The following is a 17,750-nucleotide window of genomic DNA, read 5'->3' on the forward strand; positions in this document are numbered from 1 at the left end:
AGTTCACAATACTTCCAAGTTTTGTATCGTATGCAAATTTTGAAATTGCATCCTGCACACCAACATCTAGATCATGAATATATAACACCAGCATCAGGAAAGCTAGGGCTGATCAGGGTCATTATATGGTGAGTGCAGGCAGCTTCCTCTTTGCCTAATTTACACCACTTCAATCTTTTAGGTTCTGTTCAGTGGGTTAATGATGAGCATATTAAGGCATTTAACTGACCCTAAAAAATTGAAGCAGGCACTGGAGAAAGGGTTTTTTTTTAAATAATAGAGGGAGTTTTTTTTACAAGTGGACTTGTGATGCAACAAATTATGCCAGTTGCACATCACACATATGAATCACATATATTTATTTTTCAACAGTATATTTCTTAATTTTCACCTGACACCTGGTCAAGAATCTTCATTGTATTAGTGACATTTAACAAGTACAGAATCAACAAAAGAAAAAATAATCAGAACAAAGTTCAAGATTTGACAGTTAGCACTGACTCAGAATGAAAACCATGCCGAAGTGGTGGCCAGCAGTATGGCGAGACAGGGCTGCAGTGTTGTGGGACGGGAGCCAGGGTATTTGAGGCGGGGATGGGGGAAGGAGGGACATTTCTGATCTGGAACCCCTGGGTCAGGCAATCCAAAATCCATAAACCCAGGCAATGTGATTCTGCTTGTGCTTACATTTCTGACTGGAGATTTGGGAAGGAGCTTCTATCTGCTCTATTGCTTCATTGATGGATAAACCCCAAACCACATCAACCAGATCTGTTCGTATCAGTAGCCTGAGCAATCCAGGAATTAGTGGAAACTAGGTATCAAAACTTCTATGGACCCACTAAACTTTACAGTCCACACCTACTTCATTGTACTGAGAACCATTAGGGAGATAAAATTAACCAATGTGTATTATTGTAAGATAATTCAAGGTTTCAGTATGGAGAAAAATATTTCCTTTGATGGGAGAAGTCCAGAACGAGGGGTCATAACATTTAAATTAGAGATAAGGTGTTCAGAGTGATGTCAAGAAGCAGTTCTTCACATTAAGGTAGTGGAATTCTGGAACTCTCTCCCTCAAAGTCCATTGAGGCTGGGGGTCAATTAAAAATTTCAAAACTGAGATGGAAAGATATTTTCCAACCTAGGGTATTAAAGATTACAAACCAAGCTGAGTAAAGGAAGTTAAGGTACAAATCAGCCAAGATCTAATTCAATGGTGGGACAGGCTTGAGAGGTTGAAAGGCCTCCTCTTATTCTTAACACAATGGAGGCAAAGAAACCCAGGACCATTCACCCAGTAGATAACATGCAGATCATTACACCTTCCCTCAACAATGCATTAGGGCGAATGAGAAATTAAAAATCACAACATAACTGATGGATGCTTGATCTGACCTTTTAAAACAGTGAAAATTGCACAAGTCGTCCCCTCTCTGGTCTCCCATGCTCCACAATATCCCCTGAACAGAATTCAGGCTGACAATCCACTCTCAGACCATCATCAATATCACTATATGGGAGGCCTCTAGGAGGTGTGAGAGTGTAACCTTGTTCTCTGCCTCTTAGCACCTTCTCAATATCACAGCTAAGATCAGATAGATGTTCATGGATGTTACATCTCACTAGACAAACCTTGTCACTCACTGTACAGAATAAATAAGTGAATGACTGCAGTAAGCAGGATTGGCCCATATGACAAAGGCCTGCCCAATTGGTCATTTTACTGTCACTAACCAGTCCATAAATACCCAGAGTCTCATCGTTGCATTGGAGGAAGACATATCACTCCATCCAGCCTTTCCAAAATTTCTTCGAGAGCCTCTTTGGAAAGTTGCTGCAGTTCTTGAAGTTCTTTCTTTAATGTGACTGCTTCAGCTTTTAGTTGTGTGATCACTTCTAATGCTGTAAGACTTCCAGAGCTGTTGTGTTGTTGGGCAGAGTGAGGTTTAATCCTGATGGGATTGGAGTTGGCTCTCAATGCCAGTCTGACATGGCCGTGTCGTCTTCTCCCATGGTTCACTCTGGCCTGCACTTCTGCCAGTTTCTGTTCCAGATCATGCTGTGTCAGGAACACTGCTTCAGGTTGTCCCAAAGGATCTCCCATACCTCGCTCCTGGTCATTCATCTGCAGAAACGCAGGCAGCTAGATGTCAGAATTTGCAATGCAAATCTCAATATGTCACAGTTAAGTAGACTTCAATTCAAAGGTCCCACTAGATCAGCAGTCCCTCAGTACTGACTCTTCGATAATGCAGCACTCCCTCAGTACTGACCCGCATCAAAAGTGCAGCGCTTCCTCAGTACCGAACCCCACCCTGGCAGTGCCGCGCTCCTTCAGCTTGGATTTTGTCCCCAAATCTGAGGTGGGACTTGAACCAACAACCTTCTGGCTCAGAGCAGAAACTGAGCCAAGGCTGGCATCTAACTTGCATTGTGTCCAGTAATTGAGCAGAAAACACTTATTACAGTATTTCAGCTTGTGCCTGTATCTTGTGCCCTTCTTTGACTTTGGAACAACCTTCATCCCACCTGTTTTGATTTTTTTGCACCCTGAAGATCAGCAGAATTGTGGAGAGATCTTCTTTTCTAAGGAAAGAAATGATCATCCACTGACTTGCCCTGCTCCTTGTGTGAAAAGAGGAGTTGTTGACTGTCCAGTGATGTAAGTGGGTCAATGTTTTGAATTCCTAGGCTTCCAACACTGCATACCCTCCAGGGCAAAGTTAAAATGAGCAGAGTGTTGGTGCCACATTGACCATAGTTACTAACAGGCAAATAGTTTTAGGCCTCGACAAGGGACTGGATCCCACCCAGAGGCACAGTGACATACCACATAGCCCACTGAAAGCAATCATGTCACTCATTGAAACCTGCTGACGTAGCAAGAGGCTGAAGTCATTGTTTGGGATCTGAATGCTTCATGGTTCAGGGTCAAGAGTGGAATATTGTAACTGCTGACATTGTGGAGCCCCTATTATAGAAAGTAGGGCATAGATTCAGCCCCAAGATTACACCAGGAAGAGAAACCTTGGTGCAAGGGGAAACTTGAGATTCTGGAGCTATTTCTAGTGGAAAATAAGGCTGAGAGGAAACCCAAAAAAATAATTTTATAAGAATGACGGGTTTTGATAGAGTGAAGGGGAAGAGGTTATTTCCTCTGGTCTGAGAGTCAGTGATGTGGGTCATCAGTTTAAACTGTCATAAAAAAAAGTGAGGAGAAAGGCTAGGAGCACTTCTATACACAGGTTATTGGAACACAGGATGCTTTGTCATCGAGAGCGGTCATTACCCCCTTCCCTATGACAAACTTATAAAATTTTCTTTGTGTTCATCACACCATGTTAGCTTTTCAGCTGCTGAGTCAGCTGCCTGTGGTGACATTACACCTGACTGGAGGTAACTCTCCAAACACAATCTGGTGCAGTGTTTCACTCCGAAGTACAACAAATGGTTACCCTTTCATCTTTTGCCATTCTTCGGTCCTGCAGCTCCGAATGAAGCTTCAGTAGCTCACCGTAGAGTTTGTCTGTTTCTCTGAAAATATCAGGTTGTCTGCAATTCCCTCTCTGGCCCAATGAGCGACCAGTGACTGTTACAACATTTACATTCAGCAGGTCCTGGGTATCCTGCAACTTGGCAGACAGTACACTTTGCTGAGAAGGAACAGACATCTGTTATTAATATCAATCTGTGTATCTGATCTCATCCTTTCCTCTACACTAGAAGACCAAGCTAAAGAGACCATTAATCCCGCTGTCCCAAAGGCCGTCCCTTAAAACCATAGCCCAGTAATATTAATGGAGGACATTTACTATCACTGTGAATGCTGGGAGCATTCTAATTACATAGCACTTTCTCTGTCAAGAAGTATTGGGAATTCCTGGAAAAGGGGAGAGAAGCAGCAATAGGGATCCCCTGTATAAGACTCCTGTTGATAGTGGAAAAGTTTATTGGCCTGATTATGTAGGCAATGCCCTCCATTTGAAGATATCAATTGTGATGACCCTCAGCCTCAATGTGGGTTCCAGCAGGACTGGGTCAGCAAGATTGTGGCTGGTACTTTGTGCAGGTTCTACATCATCAGGTACAGCTATAGTGTGGGGTACATGGCAGGTGAAACATGGCTGCTCTGCCTTTCAAGCTTTAAAACAGAGGGTGAATTTTGTCCCTTCTCTAAGGTTACTCATACAGTTCTGTACAGCCTGCCAACTTACTCAGGATATGTTCAGGGTTGCTTTTGGAACACTTGAGCTCCTGGTGAGGAATCTCACTCATTGCGAGCTCATAATCAGGAAATCTTGGGCACTCTCCCCATGAACTTCTGACCATTCAAATTAATTGAGTCAATTCAGCCCTTTGATTTTTAATATAGTGGGGCAAACCTACGCAAACTCATTTCAACTACAAGTGCAACAACACAGAGTTACACTGTGCCTGAACTGTTGCAATGAGCATACTGTGCAGGATTTAGCATTAGTAATGTTTCTGCCTGCACTGCTCAGTAACAGTATTGTTCTCTTACCATCCACTGCCAGTATAAGGGCTCCAGCTGCTTCCATTCCAGGTATGCCTCTAATTGCATGTTCTCACGCTCCAGGTGCTGCACAAACTAAAGCATCGAAAATTATATTAGCAAAGAATCAGAAAGAGACTGAGACTTGTTTTGATAACTAAGCAGTGGTTATATCTATAGGGTAGGAGGATAGCAGGCAAAGAAGACAGAACAGCTTAAATGACAAAATGAACTGAATTCTCATAGATAACAGTCAGGTACAATTAGCAGATGTCATAAAGTGAGAAGGCAAATCAGAAATTCAATTAAGAGAGATCTAAAAAAACAGCTAATCGGGAGAAATTGTTTGTCCATTGCTGTAAGATCCAATCTAGTGGCTGGATCTTTATATTCTGCATTAACACTACTGGGATTAATAGTCTGAGCAGCATTCCCCAGTGCTTCAGGTGGTTAAGGCAGTGAGTTGCTGCAAGACACAAACAAAATTATCTTAGGTTTGAGCCCTAGTATGGGCTGTTCATTGATCTTAGCCAGGGAGGCTACAGAGCCGTTAGAACTGGCCTCAGATCCATGTTAGAGAGTGGAAAACTGTCCAGGATTTCCATCTCCTATCACTATCCAGCAATCCCTGCTGAAGTACCCTGTACATAAGCTAGTTGAGGCCAAAATCAGCCTCAGTTGTGATGTTTCCACACTAAAATATCCTTCCAGTGCCAATTTCTTGTGTTCCTGTGTGAACGGTTGAGTGGGTGAATTACCAGACTGTTCCCATGGAATTCTCCATCAGAGAGAGTCAACACCCTCAGGAGTTGGCATTCAATGGCAGTGCAATGCCTGAAGAGCAATCATCTCAATGTGGTGTAGAATGTAGCTATCACTCAGCATCAGAGAGCAGCAATGGTAACAGGTTCACTAACTGATGTGAGATGCATTCATGGAATAAAGGAAAGTCTTGGCTTGGCAGTTATTACCAGCTGAATATAGAAAGCACTGGCAGTCAGTTATCTGGGACCAGGTTCTAGGCATTTGCAACCCAACTGTAACAAACTATAAAAAGAAAGTCACAGGATTATGCTGTACCACTCCTTCAGAAAGGGTGAGTTTTATGCAGTCTGGGCCACAGCCAGCTCACCTCAGTACACTGTTTGGGATCTTGAATCAGACGTATTTCAGTCGCAGACAAATGATCAAAGCTCTGGCTGCTGCCACATCCTCTGGTGTACAAATGGATCTGAAATCCAACATCACAGATCAGAAAAAGATTTGTTTCACTAGCCTTGTAATGGACTTGTAAACAGAAACTAGCTTCAACACAGGAGACGGCCATTTGTCCCTTGCTGCCTGCACTGAATTTAAGCCTCTCCCAGGATGAATTTACACAATCCCATTCTCCTGCATTCTCCCCAAAACCAGGGGGCTCATGTGAAGAAAGACATTGGCACAGGCCCAATAGGCAGTATAGCCCATTTCTGTGCTGGGATAGAGTATGATTTTGTGCTACATCCAGGGTTTTCTAATTGTTGCCTACCAAACTGTAAGTCTATAGAGCAATAGTCCTGCCCGCTATGCTCTACGCATGAGAGACTTGGACTGTGTACCAGCGTCAGGCCAAGAAGCTCAACCACTTTCACTTGAACTGCCTTCGGAAGCTTCTGAAGAGCAGATGGCAGGACAAAATACCAGATACCAAGAAGCTCACACGAGCTGGCATGCCAAGCAGCCACACCATATTGAGACAGTCACAACTGAGTTGGGCTGATCATGTAGCCAGAATGCCTGACGCTCACTTACCAAAGTGAGTCTTCCAAGTGAGTCTGGGATGCGGTCTCATGGCAGTCAAAGCAAGCCTACAAGGATACTCTGCAGGCTTCACTCTGGAGTTTTCATATCAACCCTGAGCCCTGGGAGAAGCTTGCCCAGGATTGCTGCACTTGGTGCAACCAAATAAAAACAGTGTAGAACAAAAACAAAAATACCTGGAAAAACTCAGCAGATCTGACAGCATCTGCGGAGAGGAATACAGTTGACGTTTCGAGTCCGTATGACACTTCATCAGAACTAAGACATATAGAAATGAGATGAAATATAAGCCGGTAGAAGTGGGTGGGAGGTGGGACAGGAGAGCTCGATAGAGGGCCAGTGATAGGTGGAGGCCAGGAAGAGACTGCCAAAGATGTCATAGACAAAAGGACAAAGGGGTTTTGACAGTGGTGATATTATCTAAAGGATGTGCTAATGGGGACATTAAGGGAAGCAAGCTAGTGGCAGATGGCCCTAGTCGTGGATCAAAATGGGCTAAAAGGTGGAGATGAAACAATAGAACGAAATAAATTTAAATATAGGAGGGAAAAGAAAAAAATGTAGTGTAAAAAAATTATAAATTATTGGAAAAAGGGGGATCGGAAAGGGGGTAAGGATGGAGCAGAGAGTTCATGATCTGATGTTGTTGAACTCAATGTTAAGTCCGGCAGGCTGTAAAGTGCCTAGTCGGAAGATGAGGTGCTGTTCCTCCAGTTTGCGTTGAGCTTCATTGGAACATTGCAGCAGGCCAAGGACGGACATGTGGGCATGAGAGCAGGGTAGTGTGTTGAAATGGCAAGCGACAGTGAGGTCTGGGTCATGCTTGCGGACAGACCGAAGGTGTTCCGCAAAGCAGTCACCCAGTGTAGCCTCCTTCAAAAGCAAGCAAGGATCAGAGGAAGAGAGAAAACTCAAGAAGAAATCCTAAGCCAGCAGCTTGTCCAAAGCTCAATCGTCTGTGGTATCCTGTCCTATTTGCAGCAGAACCTTCCAGATGCAGATTAGCCTTAGCAGTCACTTACGTATTTACCTGAATGCTACGCACCCTAGATGATAAACATGGTCATCTTCTCCTTGAGGACAAACAAGATTATTAACTGCTGTTCCCTTCCAATTATCATCATATGTGCTCTGCTCAAAGGCAGATCCTTGGTTTGTTGTCTGCTGATGCTTCATCCTAAGCTGTTTTCTTGGCATTTTTTGTCAATGGTGGTTTGCCGTTGCCTTGCACTCTCAGAGACAGGACAAGGGGGTACGTCCGAAGTCTTCCTCAGCTAGAATGGGAATTGAACCTCCACTGGTGGCATTATTCTGAACCACACGCTAGCCATCTAGTCAACTAACTAACCAGTTCCCTTCCCTTCCAATAGGCAGTGAATTATTTATCATATTAATTCAAATTGCAGATTTGATTGTGGGAGCCTGGCCACCCTGAATAACACCTTGACAGTGCACATACTATAAACACTCGTCTGGGTTGAGGCAGCACCGATAATCTGCGATGGCTTGGTTCACAGCATTAATCAAACCTCAATGTGTCACTGTCTTACAGACTTCAGCCTGCACTTTATCTGATGGAGCACAACTCAGGCCCAGTGGGTGCTAATGCTGGTGAAGGGGTTGGGAATGATGCCAATATAAAGGTCAGTGTTGTGTACCTTGTAGAGGGCTGAACACCTCTCCTGCTGAGCACTGTAAAGACTTCGCCAGCGGAACCGTAGCTTCCCTTGTAAACACTGCAGGTATCGCACATCCATTCCCACTGGGTGCCTGCTATCCTGAATATCCAATCTCTCCATGGAGCTGACAGGTATAGTCCGTCTGCACTGAAAGCAAAAGTTGCCATCACAATTACTGCAGTCCAAGCATTCTATCACAATGCTATATCAGATTTAAAAAGAACAAGTTCTTATTGTGAGATTGCTTTGAAATGCTGAAATAGTTTTAGTACCATCATGCTTTACTAATAGCCAGGCTTGGGTGTGATTGCTGTTGAGATTCCCACAAACACTTTGTCCTGTGCTGCTGTATGTTGAAGCATTACTTTAGAAATGCCATTTAAAATCATTACAATCAACAGCAATTCAGGAATAATGTGGGCCCCACGACAACTGATATCAGTGAGACTGTCAATAAGGAAATGGCGTACATGCTGAATAATTACTTTGTGTCAGTAGTTACAGTACAGAAAGCATGCCAGTCATCCTAGAAAAACTAATATTGAATCAGGGACAGGGGCACATCAAAATTAACAAAAACAAAGTAAGAGTAATGAAGAATGGTCCTAAAGAATGACAAATCATCAGGACCAATGTTTCCATGCCAGGGTTTTAAAAGAAGTAGGTGAGAACATTGCAGATGTCCTAAAGTTCTTTTGCTTCAGGATCTGTTCTTTTAGATTGGAAAATTGCACCTGTTAACTCTGCTCTTTAAGTAAGAGAGGGGAGCCAGGGAACTATAGACCAGTTGGTCTAACATCTGTTGTCAGGAAATTACTAGAGTCTAAAATTAAAGATAGAGCAACTGAACATCTTAAAAATTTTCAATTGATCGGAGAGAGCTAGCATGAATTTGTAAAGGATAGGCATGCCTGACAAATCTGATTGAATATTTTGAAGTGCCAACTAAATTAGTGGACAGGGGAATGTCTATGGATATTATTTACCATATATGTATTTCCAGAAGGCACTTGATAAAGTCCCTCATTAGAGGCTGCAAGCTAACATTCAGGCTCATGGTACTAAATACAAACTATTGACCTGTTTAAGAAATTGGCTGAGTGACAAGAGACAGAGAATAGGGATAATGGCAGGCACCCTAATTGTGACATGTGGTGCCATGCAAGGATCATGTAAGGTGCTCAGCCATTCACCCTATTTAGCAACAACTTGGATAATAGGATAGGAAAACACATGTCAAGTTTGCTGATGACAAAAAGATAGTCAGCACTGTAAGCATTGTAATTCTCAGGATGGCAGGCTGTTACTAGTGGGGTACCACAAAGATCAGTGCTGAGGCCACAGCTGTTCATAATCTATATAAATGATTTGGGCGTGGGGACCAATTGTAATATTTCCATATTTGCTAATGACATAAAATAGGTGGGAAAATAAGTTGTGAACAGCATGCAAGGAGACTTGGACAAGCTAAGTGAATGGACATGAACATGGCAGATGGAATATAATGTGAATAAGTGCGAAGTTATCCACTTTGGTAGAAAAAACAAAAAGGTAGTGTATTTCTTAAATAGTGAGTTGTTGGGAAATGTTGATGACCAAAGGGACCTGAGTGTCCTTATTCTTGAGTCACTAAAAACTAGCTTGCAGCTGCAGAAAGCAATTAGGAAGGCAAATGGTATGTTGGCATTCATTGCAAGGGGATTTGAGTACAAGAGTAAATATGTCTTGCTGCAATTGTATAGAGCCTTGGTGAGACTGCGCCTGGAGTATTGTGTGCAGTTCTGGTCTCCTTATCTAGGGAAGGAGATACTTGCTATAGAGGTAATGCAATGGAGGTTCACCAGACTAATACCTGGGTTGGCAGGATTGCCTTATGTAGGGAGATCGAGGAAACTGGATTTGTGTTCTCTAGATTGTCAAAGAATGAGAGGTGATCTCATTGAGACTTACAAAATTATTACAGGGCGTGACAGGGTAGAATATAGGAAGGATATTTTCTCTGGCTGGGAGGCTAGAACCAGAGTACACATTCTCAGAAAAAAAGGTAGGCCACCTCTCCTCATAAGACAATTGCACTCCGTTGCAATCCCTCTAGGCAATTTAGAACTGAGATGGAGAATTTTTTCACTCAGAAGGCGGTGAATCTTTGGAATTCTCTACACCAGAGGGCTATGGAAGCTCAATCATTGAGCATGTTCAAGACAGAAATCAATAGATTTCTGAATACTAATGACATCAAGGGATATGGGGATAGCGCAAGAAAGTGTTGCTGGGGTAGATGATCAGCCATGATCTAATTGAATGGCGGAGCAGGCTCATCAGGCCGGGTGACCTACTCCTATGTTCCTACGTAAGCAGTGTGGATGTAAGCATAAGATTACAGACATGTTGATAATTTTCAAGTGAATGAGCAAAACTGTGGCAAATGAATTTCAATGTAGGCACATGTCAGGTCACCCACTCTGAACCTAAAAGAGATAGAACAGCATACTTTCTAAATGGTGAACAAGTAGGAACAGTGGAGGCCCAAAGAGACTTCAAGGTCCAGGTACAGAAAATAATTAAAAAGACTGGCCTTTATATCTACAGGATTAGAGTAACAGGGGATACAAATCATGCTTCAACTGTACAAAGCCCCGCTTAGATCACACCTGTGAGCAGTTCTGGGCACTACATCTTGGGAAGGATATACTGGCCTTGGAGGGACTGCAGCTGGATTCACCAGAATGATACCTGGACTCCAATGGTTAAACTATAAGGAGGATTATACAAATTAGAGTTGTATTTCCTGGAATTTAGAAGATTGGAGGGTGATCTTATCAAAGATTTCATGGACTCGATGGGGCTAGTGGCCACCTTGCATGCTGTAATGGCTCAATATTAAGAGGAACAGATAGGGTAGACAGAGAAAAACAAATTCTGATGGTTGGAGAAAATTAGAGCCAGACTTTTCAAGGGTGCAATTTGGGAATAGCTGCACAAACAAAGTGTGGTAGAAGTTTGGAACTCTTTTCCACAAACAGTAATTGATACTGAATCAGTTGTAAATTTTAGTTCTGAGATTGATAGATTTTTGTTCTCCTAAGATAATAAGGGATATGGGGCAAAGACATATGGAGTTAGGTCGCAGATCAGTCATGATCGCGTTAAATGGCTTGAGCGGCTAAATGGCCTCCTTCTGTTCTTAAAAAACAGCAAACCAAAATTCCAGACTGAATATTGAATTCAACAATTTTAGATCTTGAACTCTCTCCCCCAACCCCACCCCCTTCCCATTTCTTCCCCCTCCTTTTTGTTTTTTCCAAGAACTTTTATAGACTTTTTCTTTTCCCACCTATTTCCACTAATTTTAAATGTACTTCCACCATTGTTTATTTCTACCTTTTAATATCTCCCCACCCCCACTAGAGCTATCTGTACCTTATCTGTCCTGTCTTATACTCTTAATTAGCACATTCCTTTAGATAATATCACCACCTTCAACACCTCTTTGTTCTTTTGTCTGTGACAGCTTTTGGTTATCTCCTCCTATCACTGGTTGCTTGTCCCAACAAACCTCCCCCCCCAACTCCCCCTTAAACCAGCTTATATATCACCCCTTTCCTAATTTTACTCAGTTCTGTTGAAGGGTCATGAAGACTCGAAACGTCAACTGTACTCTTCTCCGCCGATGCTGCCAGACCTGCTGAGTTTTTCCAGGTATTTCTGTTTCTGTTTTTGTTTTGGATTTCCAGCATCCGCAGTTTTTTGTTTTTATCAAAATAATATCCCATCTTTCTGAAGAGTATTTTCATTGAAGAGTAGATGGAGGGAGCAAAAGAGAGAAACAGCAAGAAAAAGAGAGCAAGAGAAAGCAAGAACTAGAGATAGTGCAAGTTAAAGAGCATCTGATCGAGACAGAGACAGCAAAAGGGAGTGTGCAGCAGAAATCAGGCAGAGAAAGCAACAGTAAGCACAAGAAAACAAGGATACAAGATATAGAGAACCAATGTGAGAGAGTGCACAAGAAAAAGTGAAGAGTGAAGCAGTATAAACCAATGCAAGAGGGAAAGCACAAAAGACGGTGTGGGAGAGAGTGTTTAAGGAAGCACCTGAAAGAGAAAGCAAGAAAACAGCAAAACAAAAACAGAATTACCTGGAAAAACTCAGCAGGTCTGGCAGCATCGGCGGAGAAGAAAAGAGTTGACGTTTCGAGTCCTCATGACCCTTCGACAGAAAACAGCAAAGACTGCCTAAGAAAGTGACAGAAAGAGAGAGATGGGCAGAGGCAATGGGAGCCACAGGCATGGAGACAAAGGGAGTGAGAGAGAATGACAATGAGTGCTTGCAGGAGTAGCCTTGCCTCTCCCTACCTCTGTAATCTCCGCCAACCCCAAACCCCTCAGAGATATCTGCGTTCCTTCTGGCCTCTAGCGCATTTCCAATCATAATTGCTCTACCACTGGTAGCCGTGACCTCAGTTACCTAGGCCCCAAGCTCTGGAATTCCCTCTCTACACCTCTCCCCATCTCTACCTTGCTTTCCTCCTTTAAGACACTTCTTAATATCTGTCCTTTTGACCAAGCCTTCGATCATCTGACTCAATATCTCCTTTAATGGCTCATTGTTGTACTTTGTTATAGAATGTTCCTGTGAAGCACCTTGGGACATTTCATTACATTAAAGGTGTTGTTTACATAGAGATAATCTCCTGTGATTCCTGGGCATGTCCCAGTCTTTAATATCCACAAAAATAGATAAATGCTCGCCATCGATACAGAACAAGTGGCAATATCTGTAAATATTGCCACTAAGGAATGCACTGCTGTGTGCTGCATGGTCTCCTTACCGTGCAAAGTGATGCATGATCTTCCACGTGCAGCCTCTGCAGATTCAGCAGCTGTTCCAACAGGTGGATTCTCTGTAGTAGCCAGGAGAAAGCCAGGAGGAGATCCTGGCTACCCTGAGTGCCGTCTGCAGGCAGCTGGTAGAAATCCATAAATCCATAACCATAGTAGCAAACTGCAGCCTTCACATAGTCAATCTGTTCAGCTGTACCAGGCCGGGGCGGGGGAGAGAGAGAGAAAAATAAACCATCAAAGGCAGCTTGTTGCACAGTGCATTCCTTCACTTAATTGCTGGCATTGTTTAAACAAACCTTGATTTCAGATCTGCCTCTACTCTACAGGTATACTATGTAAACCTTTTCCTGAATTTGTAAATGACTCTGGAAATACAAATAGGAACAGAAGGCCACTCAGCCCAAGCTGTTCCACCATTCTATTAATTAGGACCATTCTGCTCCTAAAGCCTGTTCCATCATTCCATTAGATAATTGCTGACCAGTGTCTTAAGCTCTATCTACTCACCTTTAAACTAAATCCCTTGACACTCTGAGCCAATACAAATCAATCTATCAACCTCAGTCTTGAAAGATTCAATTTGCTCCCAGAAACCACAGCCTTGGAACAAGTTCCAGATTTCCACTAGCCTTTCTACGAAAAAGTGTTTCCTAATTTTACACCTAAACAACCCAGTTCTAATTTTAACATTTATGTCTCTTGCTGCGGATTCCCACACCAGAGGAAATATTTTCTCTCTATCTGTCCCAACAAATCCCTTTATCGTTTTAAAAGCTCCATCAATTCACCCTCAATCCTTAAATTCAAAGAACACACAAACCTGGCCTCATTATCTAACTGTCTAAGCCCAAGTCTGGAGAATCAAGCCTGTACCCCCTCTAACACTCCCAAATGGTTAGAAGTCAGTGAAAGTGTTACTGTTACTGGAATGAGCATCTGCGAAGCAGAAGACCAAATGCTTTCAGTTATGGGACCTTGAAAAGGCTTCAAGTAAATGTAATGCCTCACGACCATGTTAGGTAGCCTCCCGAGGTGTCTGAAAAGCCACCTTTACCAATATGACACTGCCGTAAAAGCAGATCCAGATTGGGAACAGAACATTTCACCTGAATTTGGTCCTTTTTCTCTCCCTTCCCCACACATTCTCCACCCAGAAAATGGCCACAAAAAGGGCCAATTTCCACCCCAGCAGATTATTTCGCAGTATCTGTTATCAGGGTTAGGAGAGCAACAGACAACAGTTGGATTCAGTGAAATGATCAAAGTAATAGTTTTAGGCACAAGAGTTTGCAATCAGATAACAGGAGGAAGCTGTAGTAGCAGCGAAGACATAATAGTCGATAAGTACAACATTGGGTCCAGATGTGGGAGTGGAATGTGTACGAATCCTCTTTATTTCCTAGAGTGACTACTCTTCAAAAGTGCAATATTAGGACATTCTGAAGTAATGAAAGACATTACATACATGTATGTCTTTCTTTAATATATTCAAGTTTGAGAAGATGAAATAGGCAACTTTATGGAAAAGACACTGAAGAATTATCATCACGGTTGACATTATTGCCAGAAAAGGAGAAGACAAGAGAGCTGCATGATGAGAGAGTGGCATTGGAAGGATGAATGCCATGGGATGGGGATTTAGAGAAGTTCTTTTGCAATAAAGATGCAAATTGCACCACAAATATTTCTCAGGTCTCTGCTAGGTTAAAAAATACTGTAAAGAAGGACTATTTCTTACCCAAATCCGTGACCTCACAGGGCCTGTCCTGATTGACCAGCTTCAGGAGCCAATATAGCAACTTCCAGAACTCAGCAGTCTGCAAAAAAATATAAACAGAAACTAGTGTGACCCACATTCCATCCTGTGTGACCTGTGCTCCCACCACCATCCCCATGTCCCCTTCTCTCTCCTGTGACCCCCTCTACACTCTATGCATTCTCCCAGTTATCCCTCTCGTCCCTAACTGCACCACGACACCCCCCCCGTTGCTCACATTCATGAGCCCTCTGTTGACCCCTACCCTCTCCACGATCCTCCACCCTTCCGTGATCCCCTCTCCAACCCTCCGTGATCCCCCTCCATGAAGCCCCCTCCCCTCTCGTCCATGACACCCCCTCTCCTCACCTCCGTGATTCCCTCTCTCCCCTGTGACCAACCCTCCTCTCCCCTCTGTGACTACCCCTGGTGATCTCTCCTCGCCCCGGGTTCTCCCTCCCCTCTCACCAACTCCGGGATCCCCTTCCCAATACCTGACTCCCCCCTACACATATCCTTAATTCCCCTCCCCCCCATTCCCAACTCCGATTTCCCCACCCACCATCAGCACCTCTGATTCCTCTCCCTCAATCGCCATGATTCCCCTTCCCCCTCCCCCGTGACTTCCCCCTCCCTGCCCCTGCGATTCCCCCTTTTCAGGATCCCTCCTCCCCTGCCTCCTGGATCCCCCTCTCTGCCTCCGTGATCCCCCCTTCCCCCTCCCCTCTTCCATGATCCCACCTCCCCTCTCCATGATTGCTCCTCCCCCTTCACCAACTCCAGGATCCCCCTCCCCACCTCCGCAATTCCCCCTACGCCCCACCCTGCCTCCCTAATTTCCCCCTTATCCCCTCTGTGATTCCCCCTCCCCTCTCTCCACCTCATGATGCCCCCTCCCTGATCCCCCTTCCCCACTTCCACGATCCCCCCTCCCCACCTCCACGATCCTCCCTGCCCACCTCCACGATCTTCCATTCCCTCTTCTGTAATCCCCCCACCCTTCTCCCAATCTCCATGATCCCCCCTCCCCTATCCCCACCTCCGTGATCCCCCATCTCCTCTCCCCACCTCCGTCATCCCCCATACCCTCTCCTCACCCGGCCAATTCCCCTCTCCCCATCCCCCAACCCACTCCCTGATCCCCTCCCCAACTCCATGATTCCCCCCTCTCCTTGGTGATCCACCTCCCACCCTTGCCCCTCTCCCTGATTCCCCCTCCCCACTCCGTGATTCCCAGCCCCGCTTCCACATCCCTCCGCCCACCTCTGTGATCCCCTCCCCCACTTCGTGATTCCTCCCTACCCTCCGTGATCCCTTCTCCCGTTACGTGGCTGCCCTCCCCTTCCCTTCGGTCCATGGTTTCCTCCCCCCACCTCCCCACCAGCGTGATCCCCGTCACCTATCCCCACCTTGCTGATACTCCCTTCCTTTGTAATCCCCCTGCCCCATCTGTGATTCCCTCCCACTCCATGATCCTCCTCCCTTCCTACGTGATTCCCTCTTTCCCCACCTCCATGATCCCCCTTCATCATCCCCCCTCTCCCCTCCCCCGTGATCTCCCCCTTCTCCCATTCCCCATCCTCCTCGATACCCCTCCCCGATCCCCCTCCCTTCCTCCTCGATCCCCCTCCCCGATCCCCCCTCCCCTCCTCCTCGATCCCCCCTCCCCGATCCCCCTCCCCTCCTCCTCGATCCCCCTCCCCGATCCCCCCTTCCCTCCTCCTCGATCCCCCTCCCCGATCCCCCCTCCCCTCCTCCTCGATCCCCCCTCCCCGATCCCCCTCCCCGCCTCCTCGATCCCCCTCCCCGATCCCCCTCCCCTCCTCCTCGATCCCCCTCCCCTCCTCCTCGATCCCCCTCCCCGATCCCCCTCCCCTCCTCCTCGATCCCCCTCCCCGATCCCCCCTTCCCTCCTCCTCGATCCCCCTCCCCGATCCCCCCTCCCCTCCTCCTCGATCCCCCCTCCCCGATCCCCCTCCCCTCCTCCTCGATCCCCCTCCCCGATCCCCCCTTCCCTCCTCCTCGATCCCCCCTCCCCGATCCCCCTCCCCTCCTCCTCGATCCCCCCTCCCCGATCCCCCTCCCCTCCTCCTCGATCCCCCCTCCCCGATCCCCCTCCCCTCCTCCTCGATCCCCCTCCCCTCCTCCTCGATCCCCCCTCCATGACAGTTGTAAAAGCCCCTTTTAATAAGCAGCAGTTCGACAGCATCGCTCCGATATCATTGAAAGGATAAGAAGTCCCGCCCTCTCCAAGCTGATTGCTTTCCCTCTTTGATAGACAGAAAATCCTGACCAGGTTCACGCTCTAATTGGTCACTGCCGCCATCCATCAATAATCATGGCTCCGCCCTTCCGCACCGTCTCTCACCGCTTCATTTCGGTTGAACTTGGCCTTACGGAATATCTCCGGGCTGAGAGCAGCAGGAGACGCCCCATCTCCTGCCCATACCCCAACCAACACTTTACACAGAGCCGCGATTGCCTCCTTCACCTTCATTATTTAAACTCGCCCTACTCGCGCCTCAGACAGCGGTTAAATAACGAGTTCGGAATGAAGGCAAGAGGCTCCGCCGCGGTCTGGTCCTCCCTCCCGCTGTAGTGCCCCCCGCTGGAGCGCTGCATCACCACAGCTTTTTTAAACGCAACTCGACTGTTCCATTCAACTTCACACTGTGTTAAAGAAAATGTCATTGAGATGTCAAACACTGCCTTGTTGTGGTTTCCTTATGTGGCTCAGGCCGCAGGATTACACAACAACGGCTGCCTTCTTGACAACAATATAGCGCCTGTGACATAGGGGAAGATTCCACTGTCCTACAGAAACTAACCAAATAAAAGTCTACACAGAACCAAAGAAGTAGACATTAGAAGGGGCGATCAAAAGTTTGGTCAAGGTGGGTGTCAAGGATGTTCTTTGCAGGGCATGGATGGCGACAGCCTTTACGTTAATGTCAGGTCACACCCTATCTGAGCATCTCGTTATACGTGTCTGGCAAGCTAAAGTGTGCAAAATATAAGAGAGCTGGAACTCCAAAAACCAGGTAGCTGAAGACAACAGCTTTCAATGGCAGAACAAACGGAGTCACCAGAAGTAATACGTTTATCACAGAATTGTTACGGTGCAGAAGGAGGCTATTTGGCCCATTGTGCAGTCCCCC

The 17,750-nt window shown here is 45.7% G+C and overlaps 1 protein-coding gene across 1 annotated transcript; it reads right to left on the reverse strand.

Annotated features, from left to right (window-relative positions):
• Nucleotides 1–342: 342 nt before the first annotated feature.
• On the reverse strand, nt 343–17,089 carry tedc1 (tubulin epsilon and delta complex 1). Its single transcript, XM_041205730.1, has 8 exons — nt 16,961–17,089; nt 14,575–14,653; nt 12,824–13,026; nt 7,975–8,142; nt 5,649–5,747; nt 4,526–4,612; nt 3,459–3,656; nt 343–2,128 (listed from the first exon to the last, which is right to left on the reverse strand). The coding sequence occupies exons 1-8, from the start codon at nt 17,087–17,089 to the stop codon at nt 1,760–1,762; spliced, it is 1,332 nt and encodes a 443-aa protein (XP_041061664.1). The 3' UTR covers nt 343–1,759.
• Between the last annotated feature and the right edge of the window lie 661 nt (nt 17,090–17,750).

Source organism: Carcharodon carcharias, chromosome 15 (genome assembly GCF_017639515.1).
Source record: "Carcharodon carcharias isolate sCarCar2 chromosome 15, sCarCar2.pri, whole genome shotgun sequence".
In the NCBI taxonomy this organism is placed as follows: Eukaryota; Metazoa; Chordata; class Chondrichthyes; order Lamniformes; family Lamnidae; genus Carcharodon; species Carcharodon carcharias.